This window comes from Podarcis cretensis (assembly GCF_951804945.1).
Source record: "Podarcis cretensis genome assembly, chromosome: 3".
NCBI classification, from domain to species: domain Eukaryota; kingdom Metazoa; phylum Chordata; class Lepidosauria; order Squamata; family Lacertidae; genus Podarcis; species Podarcis cretensis.
Window position 1 is genome coordinate 58,266,750 of NC_137172.1, and position 21,161 is coordinate 58,287,910.

General features: G+C 40.7%; 2 protein-coding genes across 6 annotated transcripts in view; one reads left to right on the forward strand and one right to left on the reverse strand.

The window, feature by feature from the left end:
* The window catches only part of ESR1 (estrogen receptor 1), a 205,466-nt gene that overhangs the window by 95,894 nt on the left and 88,411 nt on the right, over positions 1–21,161 (reverse strand). For 4 of the 5 annotated variants that reach the window (XM_079971531.1, XM_079971532.1, XM_079971529.1 and 1 more), the window contains 2 exons: positions 7,929–8,000; positions 4,033–4,223 (listed from right to left, as the gene is read on the reverse strand). In XM_079971531.1, coding sequence (XP_079827657.1) covers positions 4,033–4,223; positions 7,929–8,000 — 263 coding nt within the window. The remainder of the gene's footprint in view (positions 1–4,032; positions 4,224–7,928; positions 8,001–21,161) is intronic. The other variant, XM_079971533.1, reaches the window with a different exon arrangement.
* The window catches only part of LOC307213408 (uncharacterized protein), a gene marked incomplete at its 3' end in the record, with an annotated part of 117,316 nt that overhangs the window by 68,322 nt on the left and 27,833 nt on the right, over positions 1–21,161 (forward strand). The window lies entirely within an intron of this gene.

Here is a 21,161-nt window from a genome sequence, read left to right on the forward strand (position 1 = left end):
TCAAACTTAGAATAAGAGGAGGTTTAGTTTCTAGCAGAAAAAGTCACTGACCTCTTTTGAAGCACTTACTGTCAGTAAATGGTGAATACCTCTCTCTCCATTTTAGTTTATTTTTTTTTATATATTTGGAGATCAGAATGACGGTTAATGAACCTTCAACCTAATTTCTAATTAGTGTGGAAGAGCATGCAGGTGCAAGGGCTACTCCTACTGTGTCTGTAGCTTCAAGATGAATCAAACCAGTGTATATTATTGTGAGGAGCGTTGCAGAACCAGGCATGTATTGTCTTAACAATTTCTAACACCTGGATTTTTACTTTTACTTTTTTTTAAAAAAAGAATTCCTTCTGTTAGTGACCTTCAGTGGTTGAATGCCTATCAATTTCTAAGTGAAATGGGATCATCCAAAAATAATATAGTGCTTTCTACATATATTAGGTACTCAGGCGTACTTAAATGTTAGGCTATAAAACATCCACACAAAAAAACCATAAAACTATCTGACAGGAACCTGTAAATTTACAAAATACTGATGGTTAAGCTCACAGAGAGAGGTACATGGAGATTTAAAAACATAAATAAATCAGGCAGACATTTGCATTATTTGCACATGCCTGCTCTACCCAACATCCACACACTGAATGTGGCCATCTACAAAGAGGTAAGCTACAAGTCAGCAACTACTCACGAATAGGAACTCCATGTGGTCAGGATCACAATGTGATCAACTGTCCTGATTATTGCAGCTTCTTTGGGAGTGGTGTGATATGCAATATAAGGAGTGAGGCCATGATGTGCAGCCTTGCTCAGTTCTCCACACAGAGGCAAACACACGACTCCAAATCTATGGTTGAAAGCAGTCTAAGATGCAGAATTGTAGCATGTCTGCTGAAAATAGTAAAACAAGCCCTACTCAGGTGTTTCCCCTCGCGTAATTTCAATGAGAGCCAAGAGTAGTGGTGCACTCATTGAACCTGCCCCTAAAGACATCTGAGCAGCACTTACAATGACCACTCCTCTTAGGGAGATAATACTCTAAAATATTTTATTGCAGGCCCAACTTACGTGTGTAGATATGGTGATATATGAGCATGAGCATGCACTGGAGATACAAACAAGCATAATGTAGCATACTGAAGGCTGTGACCAGAGGAGGAATGACAGCTGGGAGGAGCACAGAACAGAAGAAACACCATGGTGCAACTGCAACAGCACAACCAGATGCCTTCATCTGCTCAACTGCAACAAAACATGTCTCTCCCGTTTTGGTCTCTACAGCCATAGCAGGTGCTGTAACTCTTCAACAGTCTGACTTCACCCCAAAAACACACTCTTCCATTGTCGCCCGAGACTGACAGATGTCAACAATTTTATAGGTCTTATCCAGAAGAAGATTCCTCAATATCAAGCAAGCAGGATTCTTGAGGCTAACACATGTGAGAACCTGTTGCAGTGAGCTCATACTTTGCAGTTTCTAAACTGTACCAAAAAGCAACTGTATTTTATAACACCGATTATTAAATATTAAATGCTTTAAGCTCTTTTGTGGTATTTTTAGCTGTGCTCTTTAAAGTTGACTGAAGGGATCCGAAAAAGGTTGATTGGCTTTTGTATGTTCTGTGTGTGCTCTGAGTTGCACCAGTGTAAGCTAGTGTAATAATGCTAAGAGCTGCCCAAGCTAAAGTAGAATTAAATTATGCCGCTTCTCTTTACAGCACAAATATGTTCTGTCAAATGTTACATTATCTCCAGGATTTGGCAGCAGCCCCTGCAGATGTTGAGTCAGGAGTGGGTGCAACTTGTTATGCCCTTGGGCCTTTACCTTTTCTCTACTGTCGACTTCCACCCCCACATGTTCATCTCTCCTTATTTAAAAAGGGAATGGACCCACTCAGGTGAACCTATTTTCCAGTTGGATTTGCATGTGCATGTTTTCCCCTCCCCTGCTTACTGATTGAGCAATCACTTCAACTAACTTGCTAACACAATGCCAGCAGAATGATTTGAAATCATTTAAAATCATGCCATTACAGGGTTTTCCTTCCTTAACATATACCACTATAGAACTGTGTTCAGACCTTAAGGGCCAGTCTGCATATTGCATGCAGACACATGTATGTATTTCTTCCTCCAACATTTTATTCTCTTAAATGAGAATCCAAGTTTTTAGCTCTGTTCCTTGCCTTCTGGCTATTTTTCTGACACATCTTCCATTTGCAGGTTGAAAAGCAGCTCGATGAAGAAGACAGAAACAGTTAAGGAGCCTCTCTCCCATGCCTGCTATACTTTCACTGAAATCTCAGAAGATGCTTTTAAATAAATACAGAAATGATAAAATGTGGCTTACAATATAACATTTCACTTGTCCCTAACCCCAATTATTGTAAGTGTTTGGTGAGAAAAAGCTTAACATTTGTTCAGCAACCACCAAGGCTCTCTCTCTGTCTCTCTGTGCACCTGCTTTGTCATAGTGACTTTCAGTTGGGATAATTCTCAAGGTTCAAGGTGTTTAAGACTTTGTAGATAATAAGCCCATTGAAAATGAACCATATACTCTGCAATCATTCTCTAGGCCTCCTACAACTAGTCCTTCGTTTTGGCAGTCCTTCCCCCACACTCCCCAAAATCACATAGTTGTGTGAACAAATGACATAAGAACTACATTGCACTCCATACCCTAAAGAATGCTGCATAAATTATAAACACGCACAGTTCTACTACAGCCGTAGTAAGATCTTATGAGAGATAGTTTTCCAGGCGTATGCATTTTTATTATTATTATTATTTTTTGAGAGGGCTGGGTTCCAGAACTGTAAAGTACTATAGCAGGGTCTTGGTTCCATTCAATTTTCCTTGTTTGTATGTGCCTGTTGTTTTTTATCACAAAAGTGTGTTTTTATCACAATAGCCAGAAAAATGTTCTTGAACCAAGCAGAGTGTGATGAAGGAGCACTGCTGAATACATGGGAATTGGGGTGGGGGTTGGGGAGGTCCTGGAAACTACAGGCCACTCAGCTTAACATCTGTTCCAGGAAAACTGTTGGAAAGCATTGTAAAATAAAATTATCAACTACAAGTCTTCCTGAAGCAGAACCAGCATGTCTTCTGCAAGGGGAAGCCCTGTCTCAGTAATCTATTTGAAAGTTTCAGCAAGCATATAGATAAAGGTGATCCATTTGACATTTTGTAATTAGGCTTTCAAAAAGATTCTGACCAAGTACCTCACCAAAGACTCCTGAATAAGCTTAGCAGACAGTAGCAACAAATGGGCAGTTCTCCCAATGGACGGGTGCAGAAAGTGATGTTCCCTGCTCAATATGGGAATCTGTGCTTTTTAACTTTTAAATCATTTAGAGTTGGGAGTAAGAAGTGAGGTAACCTAGTTTGCTGATGATACCAAATTGTTCAAAGTGGCTAAAACAAAAAGAGATCTCTCCAAACGGGCTGCCCACAGGGATCTAACTGGCCCCTGTGAGAACTGGATTCCAGACTAGATGGGCCAATGGCCTGATCCAGCAGGCATGTCATATGTGTACCAAACAAATCAAAATCATCTGATGGTGAACATGCTGGGGGTGTCCACCCCCACCCCCACTTTTTTCTTTATTTTTGTTCTGGGCTTCAAATGCAATTTAGCTCCTGAAATGTAGCTTAGCATTATCAAGCTTATAATTTACAAAGCTTATTTTCACAATTTTACAGGTACAGTCATACCTCGGGTTACAGATGCTTCAGGTTGCGGGTTTTTTGGGTTACGGATGCGCCGAAACCTGGAAGTACCAGAATGGGATACTTCTGGGTTTCGGTGGTCGCACATGCACAGAAGCGCTAAATCGCACTTTGCACATGCACAGAAGCGCCAAATTGCAACCCGCACGTGCACAGATGCAGCACTGCGGGTTGCGAATGTGCCTTCCGCACGGATCACATTCACAACTCAAGCGTCCACTGTACAGTCTTTTCTCTGATATATTGCATAATTATTTGATTACAACAAGTCATGTATTTGCTAAGTAGCAACAATGTTATTACCTTGAATACTTCTCTTGAAGAAGGCTTTGCATCCCTCGCAGGACCATACACCATAATGGTAACCTGAAGCATAGTCATTGCACACTGCACAGTAGCGGGTCTCCTTGGTGGATTCCATGGACAAGCTTCCCTTTTCGTTGCCACCGACCATTCGCTCTCTGCCACCATGACGCCTGTTATCTGAGCCTGGCCTGTAAAACGAACATTGAAAGAGCTCATTGACCTTGATGATGTTGTCACACATCTCATAATTACCTGTTTGATTTACCAAGGTAATAATTATTTAAGATAAAATATCAAATTCATTAGGTGTTGACATCCAATTCAAAAATTAGACCAGAACCTTGTCCTGAGAAAAGTAACAGAGCAACTCTTTGGTAACTGTATGGAGCAACTTTCCCTCCCCCAGGATGCTGCAGAAATATCTAGCTGTTGCTTCCCTACAGAGTCACAGCATTGCGGCCAAATTGGCTGCTTCAAGGAAAGCTTTCTGTACTCCACATTCACATGTTGCAGCCTGCTTCTAACCACTGCACTACTTCTTTATTTGCTGGATATAACATGTTCAATAGTGCAGTAAGTAGCCTGACTGCTTCAACATGTGGTATGGGAAGACTTTCCCAGATGCAAATGTTATGGCAGCATCCTAGTGTTTACAAGAAGTAGGACCACTGCTAGGCACTCAGGTAGTGGTAGCCCAGCTATTTCATAGAGCCACTTTTTGTGCTTGTGTTTCCTAAAAACTTGTGTTTCCTAAAAAGAGCAAGAAGGATTGCGCTTTATCAACTTTTGCCATTTTGCACCAAAATATATTTTTACTGATATGTTGATTTTCTACAGCAACTGTTTTAGCTGTTGAAGAATATTAACCTAAAAGAAAGCAGTGGATTCAGATTGAACTGTGATGGCTAAATGTACTGACTGTTCTCCAAAAATTTAAAGCAATTCTTCCCAGAATTAAGCTAAACCAGAAAGCTTGGGGGACAATAGCAGCTCTGCTGGATCAGAGTGAAGAAGTGGAGAACTAGTGGGTCTCTTGATGCTGTTTGACTACAGCTCCCATCATCTTTGACCACTAGCCACTGTGACAAGTTGAAGGGCCACCAGGATCTTCATCCTAGCCAAGCATCCATCTAGTCCAAGATCCCATTTCCTAGTTGCCAAACAGATGCTTCTGGGAAGCCCAAAGTTGGTAACATTCAACCAACCACACACAGAGAGAGTTTTTACTTGCTTTGAGTAAGCAAGATTGGAGTTTTCAAGAAAAGCTGGGCAGCATGCAAGTCCAATACACAATTAATATTGGCCCAGGTGTGTGTTTGTTTGTTTGTTTGTTTGTTTGTTTGTTTGTTTGTTTGTTTGTTTGTAGTGGTGGTAATTTGCATTTTAAGCTTTCCCCGTTCAAAATATGATGCTTTCTCTACCCACAAGCAGAGGGAGGTTTAGGGTAGTTTCCCCACACTGGGCATCAAGCAGAGAGGGTGCTCAGCAAGCACTTGCCTGGCTACAGGAAGGAAGCATGAGAACTCTGACAGGGTCCTAGAGTCTTCTTGCTTCCTTCTGAAAGGCTAGTTAGTGCTTTCCAGCTCTGGGAAGGAGATGAGAGGGCTCTAGGACCCTGCCAGAGCACTCATATGTCCTTCCTAAAGGCTGGCATGTCATGAGGGCTGGACTGGGAATACCAAAGTTTGGCCTTGCTCAAGGCATCATAGTACCATAATCTGCCCCTGCCACAAGAGACGCATGATCACAATAGCTCCCCCCTGCTCTTGTCTCCCAGCAACTGACACTCAAGTGTCATACTTGCTCTAGGCAATGAAATCCCATCTTTTTTGAAATCATGGCTAAGAAGTGGGAGAGACCTATCATCATCAATCCACCCAGTGGACATCAATTCCACAAATTATTGATGTATTGTGTGACAGAGTATTTGGTGATAACCAACACTGCATGAGTGTAAGACAGGCTCATGCAACAAATGTGTCATGAGCCTCATAACTCTGTTGGGATTGGGTTGGCAGGCTCCAATTCTGGAGGAAGAAACTGGCAGAGGCGGGCTGATAGGTGGGAATCAGGGGGGAAAGGGATGTCTCCAGTGTCTTTTGACTCTAGCCACTTCAGAAGAGGGAGTAAGGATGCTAGTTCCTCCCACCCTGATCTCCCAGCAGAGCAGTGGCAGCTGGGGAGGTCTGTGGGTAGCTGCAGGAGGTGGCAGGATCTGCTCATCAGCCTGAACAAAACTAGGAGCTTCCTCTGCAGATAGGAGCAGACTCATATGCCCCAGGAGAGTGCTCCTTTGCAATCCTGACATCTCACAAAGAAGTGAGTCCTAAAAGTGAGCACACCACACCTTGCATTTAATAGCTTGGTTGGTAGGTCATGGAAACTGTTGGGACATCTTAGTTGCTTCTGCCTAGTCCTGAATGTCTTGTTTGGTTCCTGAACATTTGAACTGTGACTCCTGAGCTCTTTGAAGCTGATATCATGTGCAGAAATGTGGGAAACATATTTCAGTTAAGTTTTCTAGCCCATGATATTGGAGCTTAATGGAAACGCTTCAGTGCCTCCAGTTTCCTACTATTCAGGTTTTTTGTGGATTGCCATTTGCTCCCGATTCAGCTCTAAAGAACGGGTTTTCACGGGGAAAGCTCTGGAGCAAAAAAATTGACATGGAGCTTTAATGCACAGAAGAAAGGTAAGTGTGGATATGCCCTAAATGTTACAAGTAAGAAAGAGTAATGAAAACTGGAACTATGATGCCTAATAGCTCTGGGATATGCCTCTGTATTTCAGTACTATTTTACCAAATTATTCTGTTGAGCCCTCTGTCTCTCGAGACAGATAGATGCCAGTGGGGAAGTGGAGCAGTCTACACCAAATTAAAAGCAAAAGATGCCAGACTATGCACCATGCTCTTGAATATGCAACAACAACTATTTTATTTAATTATTTAAAGTCTGTAATTTGCATTAGCATTTTGGTGGATTTGCTTCTTTGCACCCACTTCATTTTTCATCCCAGAAAAAAATGCATAAATGTATTCATCCATTTAAAGATTGAGTAAATAGCTGAGAAGAGCAATAGGTTAATTAGAGCAAAGCCTCGATTTAATCCATGCACCCACATTCATTTGTTTTGAAAGGTTATTATTTAACTTGTCTAGTAGGTCACACCCCAGCAATTACATTTCTTAGAATGTAGATCTTAGAATCAAGTGCTGTTTTGGTAAAATATGAGTGGACCTTGATTTCTTTTCTATATTTTGTTGCTGCTGATTATTAAAGAGAACTTCCCATGCAAGCACAATGCAATCTTGTTGAAAGAAGCTACGCCCAGTACCACAAAAATGCTATAGGACAGTTCCAAGTTTCGTGCAGGGTGGATATTACACACACGGGGGGGGGGGGCGGAGGGAGAGAGAGAGCGAGAGCGCGCACCTACAATGCAGGGGTGGGGAACCTTTGGCCTTCAAAATGTTAAACAACTCTTCAGCCCCAGCAAGCATGGACCAGAGGTTCCCCACACCTGCTACAATGTATGAGTTTTCAAAGTCACTCTATTAAAAGTAAATTTTCCCATTTATGTGAATAAAAGATGCACCTTTAAGTAACTTTGTTTCAATGTAGGACTATAAAATAGTGCTAGACAGAAACACTTGGCCTAGACCTTTCTTTGACATTTCAACAGTGGGTCAAAAATGCCCCTCTGGAAATTACCTTTAAAGATTACATTTAAAGGGGGTGGGGGAATTCCCTTTCATTCAGATTTTTGTTTGTTTATTGTTGCCACTTTAAGCATTCGTTTTTATTTGGGACAGAATGTGGCGTGAGACTGAGGCAGTGGGGATGCAACTCTCAGGACTCTCCCACGGCCACACCCCTTCCTGAGCCACACACCTCATCAGCTCTGCTTTGCACTCTCCTTGAGCGTTCTTGCCCGGTTTAACCCTCGTAATGCTTCTTGGTTGCCTAGATGGATGAAAGAGTGAAGTGTAAGGGTAAAGAAACTAGCCTACTGTACAAAGATAAAACTTGCTTCTGTTGCATCACCCACTTTTGCCCCTGGCATGTGCCCTCCCATCCTAGAAGGTTGGCCCAAAGGGAATACGGCACTTGATCTGGAAAAAGGCTCTCCATGAAGTAGGGCATGGGACCTAGTGGGGTTATGCTGAAGGCTTCAGGGAAAACGAGTTTTGAGGAGGGACTGCAATGAAATAAAAGAGGTGCCATCACACATGAGGTAGTTCCAAGCATGTGGAACAGCAAGTGAGAACTGGGTGTACCACAAATATCATCTCTTTGTCTAAAGAAAACCGCCAATCCATTTTTTTTTCAGGTGCTAAAACTCTTCTTTTAAGTCTGCCAAGAACAAATAACCCTCAGAGAGCAGCTAGCCTGGAGGCTTAGGGAATCTGAAATAATCAGAAGTAGACACAATGTTCATCCAGTGAGATAAATGCCCTTAGCATTCTCCTATCCATCTGTAGCATTCACTTTCACTTCCTGTACTGTTTACTCATTAACCTCAAACCAGCCCTTCAATCGGTTTCCTTCATTTTCCATTGATTTTTCTTCCCATTTTCAGTCTTTCTACACTTTCTCTATTCCCTTACTTTCACTTTATTTGCATAGCAAATCTTTCTCTTTGCAAAAACAGCACATAAATGGTTACAAGAGCAGAACATTTGAAATCCTAGGCACAAACAATGCTCATGAAATCCATCTCTAAAATAACTATCATTGCAGTGCCTTTTCTTGTGTCGGTCACCCACAAAAGGTCATTTGAAGTACAGGCTTCAGAATGATTCCTGCCAATGCATAAATGTGAATATTTTGTCAGAATGATCACCCATACAACTTTTCAAAGGGTGATATAGTATTATTTCTCTTTTATAATAGAAGCTCCAAAAGCATTTAACAGAAAAACACTTGCAGTTCACAGGACTGGTATTTGATAAGCTGACTATTCCCAATTACATACTTCCATGTGTAGACACAATAGCCCATTTATAAGTGCAAAAACATCCTATGCTTGTAACTTGAGGCTTTTTGGGTAATCTTCGCCTTGTGTTACTAAAAAGATGGGCACCAGTTGCTTTAATAACCAGCAAGGACACCATAAACAGTTTTATCAGTATAACCAACAGCTTGAATGTCATCTAGTAACTGGTTTCCAGCTGGTGCAGAAAATGAAAAATAGATGCAATTTGTTTCTGGTTTACTAGCACAGAACACCATTTAATAATGAACAAATTTATTTGCCACCCAAGGCATTCTTTGGTATAGTTTCAAGCCTTAAGCCACTTGTGGAGTGTACTGTAGTAATCTAACACTGGGGTGACAAAATTACAGATAATTTTCGCAAAAACAAGTGACAGCTGCTAGTTTGCCTGTGGCTCCAACTAGCAGACAGCTGCTAGTTTGAGCCGCAGGCTTCCCGGTTAAGAAACATTAATGTTTTTTGTACTCTTGACAAGCAATAAAACCAAACACCATTCCTAGACTTAATTGTTGCAGACACGTACCAAAAAGGTCTGCGCATGAATCAGAAAACCAAAACCAAACAAAGCTTACAATCTGTGGTTCAGATGTATTCAGTACCGTATTCCCTTTTGACTTAAGCTTCAGTAGCTCCCTGTATCCCTTGAAGCGTTCAGTGGTCTAGCAAGTTCCTTTGCCTACAGTTATTGTGACCAAACAAGGCACTGGAAAGCAACTTAAGGCTGTGAGTCCCAGATGTCAAAAAGTAGAAATATGTCAGTGTTTTTCCCAAATTCATTTTAGTCAAGTTCGGCAGGGAGTGGGAGAGGGTTCTTCTAATAACAAAATAAAATGAGGACATGGTGTAAGGCAAAGGATGACTTCAAAGCAACAAGAACTACCTGTTGAGGGTGAGGGACAATAAAATGTAGCGTGCCCTCCAGCTTCAGACTGAGAAGCTTCTGGGGCCCCAGGACCACCTGTTGCTTCCAAGGGGCACGAAAGATGCAACTGCAGTCAAGATGCTTACTGATGTAGTGAATTTAAGAGAGTAGGGAGGACATGGGAGCTGCAACTGTGCAGGCTCTGTTTTAATCATCCATCCAGCACAGCCCATGATACCTAATGGAAGGCAGATATCAGAGTAGTGTGGTTTGAATCAGGTGAGGGCATCTCCTTTAAAGGCCAATTATAATTCTAGAACCCCGGCTGATAATGGAATGATTCCTTCACTGCATGAGCTTGGACGAGATGACCCTCGGGATCCCTTCCAACTCTACAATTCTATGATTCTATTATACTTCCATGCATTACTGAAAAGCAGGAAGAGGAAGTGAAACAATTTGTGCTTTCTATTACCTTATCTTATTTACAGTGTAACATTCCAAAAGGATTTCATACAGTGAGTAGAGGAATGACTGGCTAGGCAGCAGCAGGTATGATGGAGCAGCATAGTCACAGCTGCATCTGGGACAAACAAAACTCTGCTTGGCATGGCATGGCATGGCATAGCATAGCAGTTTGGCCCAAATTGGCAGCAGTGTGGCCAGCACAGGAGTCCATGTATCCTAGACCCTACTACTTCCACCCCCAGAATGTCCCATTTGGGGACGCTTCATAAGCAACCACCAGTGAGAATCCTGCCAGTGGTACCTCCACACACCTGCACTTTTGGTGGGCAGAGCAGGGCACTCAATGACACCAGCATCATTCTGTAAGTAGAGGGGGATGGAGCTCTCCTTTCAGATATTTATAGTCTAAGTTGTTTATAGCTTTGAACACCAATGTGAGGGCCTGAAAATGAACTGACAATCAATTAGGGGAAACTGTTTGCAAAACAATGTGTACATTAGGGGAAAGTGCATACCCATACATGAATAGTAGTGCACACTTAAAATGCTGACAAGTCTAAATAACAACAAACAAACAAACAAACAAACAACAAATTGATATGGTTGTTTGGTTTAACACTAGGAATGAGAAACAGAGAAATGGCAATTCATTGCCAAAATTCTAATTGACAAAACTGACAATCCATCTGCTCCTTTACCTGTACACTTGAGGATGGGGCAATCGAAAATGAGAGATGCAGCAAGATGAAAACAACCCATAGCTAGTAAGAGCCAGCCTCCTAGTTCCTTGCACCAGTGAACAAACTGTCCCTGAAGTACCCTGAAGAGCTGGTGGAATCCCTGCCTGACAACCTTCAAGTCCCCGATTCAAGGTCTGCTGCAGGATTCCATTCTGACACCCAGGACACAGAGTGAGTTTGCAGACTTGATATGTTTGAATAGATGTAACTTATTATTTACCCTGGAAGATAGAGTTATCCCTATGAAGATCAACAAACTGCAGGAAGAAAGTTAATTCTGAGACCTGGGAAACAAACAGTTGCACAACGTAGTAGAACAACTACCTGAAGTGAACTGAGTGGACTCTAAACCAAAGTATTCGCCTTCTGCAACAGAGTCAGAATTAACATTCATTAACTAGCAACATAATTGATTCATGTTTACTCATAAATAAGTCCCACCGTGCTCTGCAAGCTCAGGTCAATATGCATGATTGCAGCCTAAAGCAGGCATAGGCAAACTTGGCCTTCCAGATGTTTTGGGATTACAATTCCCATCATCCCTGACCACTGGTCCTGTTAGCTAGGGATGATGGGAGTTGTAGTCCCAAAACATCTGGAGGGCCGAGTTTGCCTATGCCTGGCCTAAAGCATTCATACATCATAATCTTATTAAAGACTTATATCAAGAAAATGGACACTTATCGGGGGGGGGGGTGTGTAAAACCACTGACCTCACACTTTTACAAGCAACCTCTGCCCTTTCCAAAGTGCTGCAAACTTGCCAAATTTTTTGAAGCCTGGACTGAGGCTCACAAATCACTGAAACCTTAAACCAAATGACCAGTGCTGACATTTACAGAGTTGAATTAATCATTTACTGTGGGATTGGCCTGCCATCTGAAGTGAATTAACAATATAGGATGTAGATTCCGTGCTGACACAAAAAAGGTTTCTAATAGACAATTTGGACACAATCAAATGTTTCATAAAGCAAAGAGACATCTTTACGAAGTGCTTTTGCAACAAAAGACACAGTGATTATGTAAAAGTGGAAACTGGCAAATAAGTTAAATGCATAGAACGATAATGCAAGATTTGGCCAAACCTTTAGGAGAAAATAATAGAAAAGACTTTGAAAGTATTCACTCAGAAAGTTTGGAGCTCAAATCACTGATCTTGTCTTTACAAGGACTAAGAGACATCAAATTAATAAGGACCTTGGGAAAGCCAGTTAATCTCTTTGAATTGTCCAGCTATCTAATTGTATGTGTAGGAATTAGTAACGTGGACTGAGGAACAATTGATATATCTATGTCATGAAAGTATTTATCCTTACTTTCAAAGCCCATAATGGCCTTGCCACCATCTTATGCCTCTGCTCTTAGGAGGGCTCACATGAACCCCTCTGCACACTGAAAGAATGTGCACAGGAAGTCACAGTATTGCACATTATTGCTCTGCCTGCCATTGCCACATTCCCCTGTTGCCTCCACATTCGGCAGACATTGGAAGGTGTTCTATACATGCACACAGGCAGAGTTCTTCAACATGAAGAGGAACACTATATGGGCAGGGGCATAACTTCAACTCTACTGGAAAACATCTATATGTGCACACAACTCCTTTTGAAATGCAGTAAATGCCCAGACACCGGGAAAGTGTGGTAGTATAGGTTTGGGTGCCTCTTATCACTACCAAACTAAGCATGAGGGTTCATAAGGTGTGAGCCATATTTACCCTATTTGAACATTAGCTCCCTGCTCCAAAAAAAGAAAAAAAAAGAGATTGGGGCTGGGTCATGTGCTTCCTGGATCACATCAGAACCCTGGGTTGGTATGTTTGTGCATACATGCATAGCCCCCAAATCTACAAATTACACTATCCATTTTAAAATCACAATATATAGGGAAGCATAAAAGAACTAATAGAGAAAAATGATGTGTGGACAGTTCAGTATAAATCCACCACTAATACAATCAATCAATCAATCAATCAATCAATTAATTTTGTATACCTTCCTTCATCTAACATCTCGGGGCAGATCACAGCATAAAATACAGACTAAAACCATTAAGTATATAATAAAAACAAGAACAAGAACAAAACAATAACCCCTCCTCCTGTACACAGATTTAAAAGGACATAGACTGTTAATAAGGCCTGACTGAAGAGGAACATTTTCGCCTGGCACCTAAATATGTACAATGAAGGCACCAGACAAACCTCCCTGGGGAGAACATTCCACAGAAAGTGAACCACTACTGAAAAGGCCCATTTCCATGTTGCCATCTTCTGAACATCACATGGAGGAGGCACATTAAGAAGGGTTTCAGATGATGATCACAGAGTCTGGGTTGGTTTATATGGAGAGAGGCAGTCCTTGAGGTACTGTGGTCCTGAATTGTTTAAGTCCTTATAAATCAAAGACATATTGCAGAACACACATACACAAAACCACCAGACTGGAGGAGCTCACAGTTATTAAGGAACTCAGCTAATGATAGTTCCCAACTATACAGGTAAAAGGTTGGTTGTTAACTCAGTTTTCCAATTTTAGCCTATAAATTTCATTGTTTAATGTCTTAACCTGTATATTAAGGTACTTTTATAGCTCTAAACTCTAAACAAGGTAATGTCTTGATAATATAAATGTTCTAAGTCTTTTGTATTAATCCAGTATATTTTCTTTTAATTGTTGAATGATCCTGTGTACATTGCGGCAGCCTTTGGCTATGTGCAATAAAACTGACTGACTGAACTCAGTTTTCCAGTGTTGCTTTTTACCTCTACCTTTAAAGAATTAAATATAGAAACATCATGTACCATGCTTTGGTAGGTTGATGGTTTTATAATAGTCTAGGATGTTCAGTTGATGTTTTATTGCTAACTAATGTTCCTCTGATTGCTGGGAAACTTCCAATTTTAGGATCATAATTCCCACCAGAGCTTAGGAAATTGATACCTTCCAGCTAACAGAAAAGGGCAGAGATACAGTCTGGAATTGGCTACAGTTTGTATTGGGGAGAGAGAGATGTGGGTTGACTGAAGATAAAATAACTGGGCTGCAGCTAACTGACTAGAAAACTGAGGCAAGGTTGGTGCATTCTCCCCAAAGTCTCTATTTGTAGAGACATTCAAACATGCACAGGGGACGGCTGGCAAGTCCTGTCCTCTCAGGAGCATCACTCTTTTACGCTAGAGCCCACCATGAGTTCCAGGGCAAAAGTCTGAAGCAGGGAGCCATTTCCACCCATGGAGACCCCCCTGTATAATTTAGATGGCTGTGGTAGAATTACTGTGGAATTGCGAAACAGTAATCACACAAAAGGAAGAACACTCTTTGGGTCTGTTAAATCACTGTACCTAACTGGCCACTAAAGCCATTATCTCCCAAAGAAACTTGCCTGACAGCAGCTCTTCTACTAGATTCTACGCAGGCCTAGAAGGAACCCAGAGTATATACCCACTACAAACTCCTAACAATACTTTAACTAATAATAGTCCTGTTCAGCAAGGATTCACGTCCTATGAATTTACAAAGTACATCAAACAAAAACAGTGTGAAGTGAAACAAGAAGGAATCAATGCAAAACCCAAACAAAACACTGCATGAATTTGGTTTTGGACTTTACATCTTTTCTCCACAGGACAAACGGGCACAGGGCAAAGGGCTAATGAAGGCTGCTACTCGTTCCACTCCTAGTCTCAGCCTCTGAGGCTTCTTTTCAAATAAACAAACAGCCTGTTGGCAGAGAGATAGGACTGTATGTCACATCTAGTTTGGCCCTGAAACAGACAGTTGTTGAAATGCTTCTGTGGTCTGTTGAATGCCACAGAAATGTTGAATGAACTCCTGCTGGCTCATAAATGCAGGAAAAACTAGGGCTAGGCATTTCCTGCAGCTCCAATATTGATACATTACTTTCCCATTCTATGTGAAACCAGTACAACTTGAACTGAAAAGCTAGTGTATGAGTTGCATTTTGTCAGTCTGTCAGAATCTCATTTCCTCAGAATTCCACATATAGTATACTCAGTTATACTCTCATTCTTCTAGGAGGCTTACATAATGGCTTATTACTTGCAGAACTGCCAAAAAAATAAAACCACACCATTTCTGTTGCCATACTGCTATCTCTACTACTCTCTCTTTGCTTATATGAGCAGTCTCGATATTTCTATTTCTGCCTCTTTTTCAACTATTATCATTTTATATAATAATTATCATCACCATCATCACAATACTATACTGCTCTTAAATTGCTGGTGGAGGAGTGTGTGGTGAGAAATTAAAAGATGCCTCCTTCATGCTCACCAGAAGTGTGCCCAGAAAACAGAAAGTGAGGAGGCCGCAGTTGGAAAACACCACAGGAAATAAGACAGTGAGAATAGCCATCATAGCCAAACTTGTCCCATCTGCAGACTGTTCTTGTCTCACCTGTGAATGATGAGCACTGGTAATGTTAGTAGGATGCCATCACTAAAAATGATGAAACAGAAGTAACATGAAACCACTGTCTGGGGTTATTTAGAGGTTCTAAAGCAATATGCTGAAGACACACAGCTCTTTAAACCTGCATGTGTGGCAGTGATGTGCTGAACTAATGTTTTGCCTCAGTAATGGACTGGATGAGAGCCAACAAACTGAAGTTCGACCCAGATAAGACCTTTTCTGAGGTAGCTCCCTGTTTGTGGATTGCTTTCCTCAAGAAGGCTTGCCTGGAACCTTCATTACATATCTTTAGGCACCAGGTGAAAATGTTTCTCTTCAGATAGGCATTTGGTTGGGGAGGGGAGCATTATTGGTTTGCGTTTGCTTTTGCTTTATTATGCATTTTATGTTTCCATTGTGTGAACCGCCCTGTGATCTTCAGGCGAAGGGCAGTATGTATGTATGTATGTATGTATGTATGTATGTATGTATGTAGATAAATAAATAGAACAGTGATGTGTCAGTTCCCCGTATTGTATTGGTGCAGCTGGTTATACTGTACCTGCCTAAGTACAGAACCTTACATTTGTCCCTTTTGACATTGATTTCATTCATTTTGGCCCAGCCTTCCCTTCCTTAACTTGGAAAAATCACATTATGGTTTTTCAGTTTGTGAATGAGGACCCACATGAAGTTGTCTGTACCACATTACATGTCTCTGAGAAGACCACAAGCAAGCATGCTTTTGATTGTCATGAACTACTCTGATTGGACATTTATGAAGAAGACTAATGGAAACCAGTAAACAACATTTGGTACATGATCATAATTCCGTGTACATAATTCTCTGCAACTGCCACTTTTCAGCTGTTACTGAATATAGCAGTCAAGAAGTTAGTAGGATGGCATATACCTAAAAAAATATACAAACTTATACACACTAGGTCCAAGCTAGTGTTATGAAAGTTGCTGGATATTTTGCCTTTAACTTCAAGTTTAAGATAACTGCTGCCATTGTTTTTCCATAGGCTTCTTACTGTATTTTATAGGTATTTCATATACCTACAAATATATCAAGTTCCTAATATGCAGAATTATTCAAATAAGCTTGAATGGCATGTCCATTTAAGTAACTGCAACAAAACCTGACATTTAGGAAAATCTAGATTTATAGACAGTTTCACATTGATGCAGTAGTATTTTTTCTGATTCTTCTGTCTAATAAATTTCATAATTCTTTTATAGCAGATAACTGGTCTAATGTAGCCAACCTAGAACAGTTTTCAGTTTGCTTAAGTATCTTAAACTTTATGAATGAGTAACATATAATGTCTTTCAACATGCTATTAAAAAGGATCGCAGCATTAATGAAAAGCAAATTCTGTCCATTCTTCATTTAAAAATAAACCAAATTGATTCTACCCCCACCCTATAATTTCCCCATCATTTAATGATTTCCTGCTGAGTCAGATATAGGAATGCTCTCTTTCATAACTATACCAATGCTGCTAGTCATACTATTAAGTTTTATGGATATTATAAAACAGTCCATAATAAGAAAGCAAATTATAGACAGCAGGTGGGCATCTTGTTGCCAAGACAGAAGAAGAAACAAATATACTGCTGCCAATCTGCCCAGTGTTAAGTCACTGCACCAAAGAACTTGCTATGGTGTGAAGAGGCCCTGGAAAGAGAGCTGCAAGTGTCCCGTAAACTTATCAGGGCTCGGAAAATATAAATTCTAATAACATACATGTGAACAGTAGACTATCCATATCACATCCTGGCAAGTGCAGCTACCCTTAATATTGCAAAATCAAAATGGCAAAAATAAATAGCCTCTGTGGCTTCTTTGAACTTGGGTGAAACAAGTACTGTGCTGTACTGTATTGGTCTATTAGGTCAGGGACAGAGGGGCCATTTTTTAAGGCGAGGGCCACATTCCATTCTGGGCAACAGTTCAGGGGCCACATTTCCAGTGGGGGAGCAATGAATGTAAATTTTATCTTTGTATAGTAGGCTAACTGCAGATCCACCCTCTGAGGGCAGAAACATGAGCACAGGTGGGATACAACTTTGGGATTAAAAAATGGCCACAACTTTATTGATTACAGATGTGGGTAAGCTTTGGCTGACTGGGTGTGTATCCTGCATCAGTCTCCAGGGAGAAGTTTGGACAGGGTTGTGGCCTGGGTTATGAGCCAGTTCAAGACACAGGTCAACTAAGCTGGCCCTCTCTAGGCTGCTTTTGGACATTATATGACCTGTCTGCCCACCACTTGGCTTCAGGACAGAAACTTCAACCCAAACCTGTTTACTGCGCCACTAAGAAAAAAACCTATGCCAACACTGTGCCCTCCAGAGATTGTTGAACTATAATTCCCATAATGCCTGATCACTGGCCATATTGGTATCCCTAGTCTAGAAAAAAGGGGACAGTGGCAACACTCAGACATAAGATGGGGGGAAAGATACAGGAACATGTCTGTGTATAGATAATCTTTTCTGACTTCTCCATCAGACACGTTTGGTAAAGTGTGTGTATTGCTGAATAACTGTTCTTAACGGATTTCTGTGCACCGCTGTATGGACACTCAGTAACCTAATTCAGTGCTGACATTAAGTAAATATACTCTTAGTTTCTGTGGTTATCTGATGGCTTTAATGGGAGTCTGGATGAGAGGCCAGACTGAAAGAGGTCATTGAAGCCATCAATTGTCGAAAGAAGAGTGGCTTCCTGTGAGGATTAATGAAAGGTGATTTTTGTGCACTTTGTAGTAAATTATAAAGCTGCTAGGAGCTGTGTGCACTTCAGTTCTTAACCCCTATAAAAATGTGTGCTTTATTTGTTAGTACCACAATGTACTTGGTTGCTGGTTATTTCACTCTTAATATCTGATTGCACTGGAAATATTTGTTGTATCTGATTCTGATTTTTTAAAACTAACTGGTATCAATTGGTACGATTGATAGTTCATTTTATAATAAATCTAAAATGTTATAATATCCAGACTATCAAAATGAATTATTTATTTGTATTGCTGTATTATGTTTTGAACTGAATTGGCATGTTGACAGTTATTGCATTGATTTCATTTGTGGGAAAGCGGCATACAAATTGAAACAAGAACGACAACAATAATAAATGTAGTAGTTATTTACTTTGAAGACTGCTACTTTAGTCTTTACTATAATAGGAAGTAATTGGTGTTTATAGGTCTTAACTAAAACACATAAAGTGCAAACACACAATCAGAATAGATTTGGACTCTAAAAAGTTCTAAGCATGATATCAAGGCAACCTGCAAAAAAACCTTGTTCAGTCTGGAAAGCTCAGAGGTTTTCCCTTTTGGATTTTCTAGAGACATTCAGGAAAGAAATCTGCTGTTTTATTCCTGTGAGTCTGTCACAGGAATCACTTATCATTAAGTGGCGACTCTTTCCACTTCCCTTCAGGGCCTATGCACTGTGATTGTTGGATGTGTTTAACTACCAATTAGTATGTGTCCTTCCTGGAATGAAGCAGAACTTTATACAGTATGCCCGCAACTAACATGGGGGTTACGTTCCAGGGATCGTGCCTAAAGCCAAAATTGTATGTAGTCAAAATACATTGGGTTCAATGGCAGGTGGGATTGCCAAAGTCTTTTTCCCCGCACACTCCTCGCCTCCTGTCAGACCCCTTTTTAATTTTATTTTATTTTTGCAAGCGAGTAAAGCTGAATGTGCACAAGTTAAGTGTGAATAATTTGAGAGCTTACTATATTCCCAGAATGTGATAAACTAGGAAGATGGCCTATATCAGAAAGCATAGTTGAACAATGGATTCATATCCTTGACCAAACCACACTGCTTGGACTGAACAGTAATGTAGGGTGACCACATGTCTCACCTTACAAAGGATAGTTCTCTTTGTCTTGTCTGTGCTTAGTTTAAAGAAAAAGAATGTAAGAAGGGCCTTGAAGATTATCAGGAGTTAGCATCTAGAAAAAAACTGAACAGGCACACAAGGTCACCTTGCCACAGTCTTCCCAACTATAGTGAGAGGTATGATATTTGTCTTTAAATTCCAGTAATTATTTCTAATTACATACACATTATCATATACTGTACAAATTTAATGCAACCCTGTGTCCTCTTTTGTCCTTGCTTTTGGCATTTCCTCCTTTCTTACAGTGCATGAATGGCCACACTCTGTCTACACTAATGCCATTTGCATGTCCCGTTGACAACTTGCAAAGGAAAAGAAGACAGAGACTTCCATTAAATAATAATAAAAAATGGTTCCAGTGCTAATACTGAGCATGTGTAGCCCTTCTATAGGTCAGCCTTTGCAAAATGTGTTATTATGAATAATAATAATCTGTGTAGTGTTTTACAGAAATTCCTACAACAATCCTTTAAAATCGGTCAATGCTGTTATTTGCATATTGCCAATGCAGGAAGGAGGCCTGAGGCTAAAAGGCAGCACCTTTCTCAATTTCCAGTAGGTTCACAACAGCAGTAACTGGTGATCACACAATCAACTAACATTGCAGATTAAATCAACACCTAAAGTGGTACAAGAACCCATTTAGCTTTCTGATAAGTTGCACTTCATCAGTTTCACACTGGAGTTTCCCTTCGAAATGTGCAAGAAGTGAGAGTTGCACCACTGATTTGGTTCACAGATGTACAGCTCAGTCACAGCTATTATGCTACCTTAACTCTATTTTGAGACAGAGAGAGACAGCAAAAAATATTCCAGCTAGCTATATAAATTTTGCCCATCATACTTAAAATTCATTGCATAAGAGCTGTGAAAAGTCACATTCCAAGTAAAACAGGCTGCACTGCTTCAGCCAAATGGATGCTATTAATGGCAGTGCACACCAGAGGCGGCACCAGGAGTGGTCGACAAAGTAGAAGCGGCAAAATATATTTCTACATCATATGATAATGAAAGGAATGTAGAAAGGGGGGCAAGCAAGGGGTCAGCTCCTTATTTGGGGGGCCACTTGCCCCCTTCCCCCCCCTCTGGTCCCTCCTCTGGTGTACACCACCAACACAGTCCTGCTGCCTGAGGAAGATGGCGCCCGTCTTCTATGTGCAGAACGTAGGCAAACTAGCACATAAACCTGATTTCAATACTGGCGATGGGACCACTCTCTCCACCATTCTTGCAGATAGCTGGCAGGCTTAGGGGGTACAAGACATGCTGTATGGCAAACAGCTCTGTCCTACACCACCAGTTCTGCCACCCGAGGTGCCCATCTCTCTCTGCCAAGTACTAGAGCCAGCCTTGTTAGCCTATACGTGTCTCACAAACTGGCATACTTTTATCTTTTTATTAGTAATGGGTGGGGGGAAGTATCCATGTTTTGTAGTATATTTCATAAAATGTAACTTAACAAAATAATCCCACATCCTCAAAAAAGCATATATATTGAGATCTGTTTATGCAGAACAGCTGAAATTTAAACAATTAGACTACAATCTGGCTAAGGTTAAGCACACTTCAGTCTAATTAGTTTCACCGGAAGAAACTGGATCATGTTCATAAGAATATAAAAAAAGCTTTTAAAAACAGATGATAAGTTAACTATTAATCTTTTACCAGTTTATAGCGCCCAAAGCAAATAATTTCTAAAACAGAACTGAATAT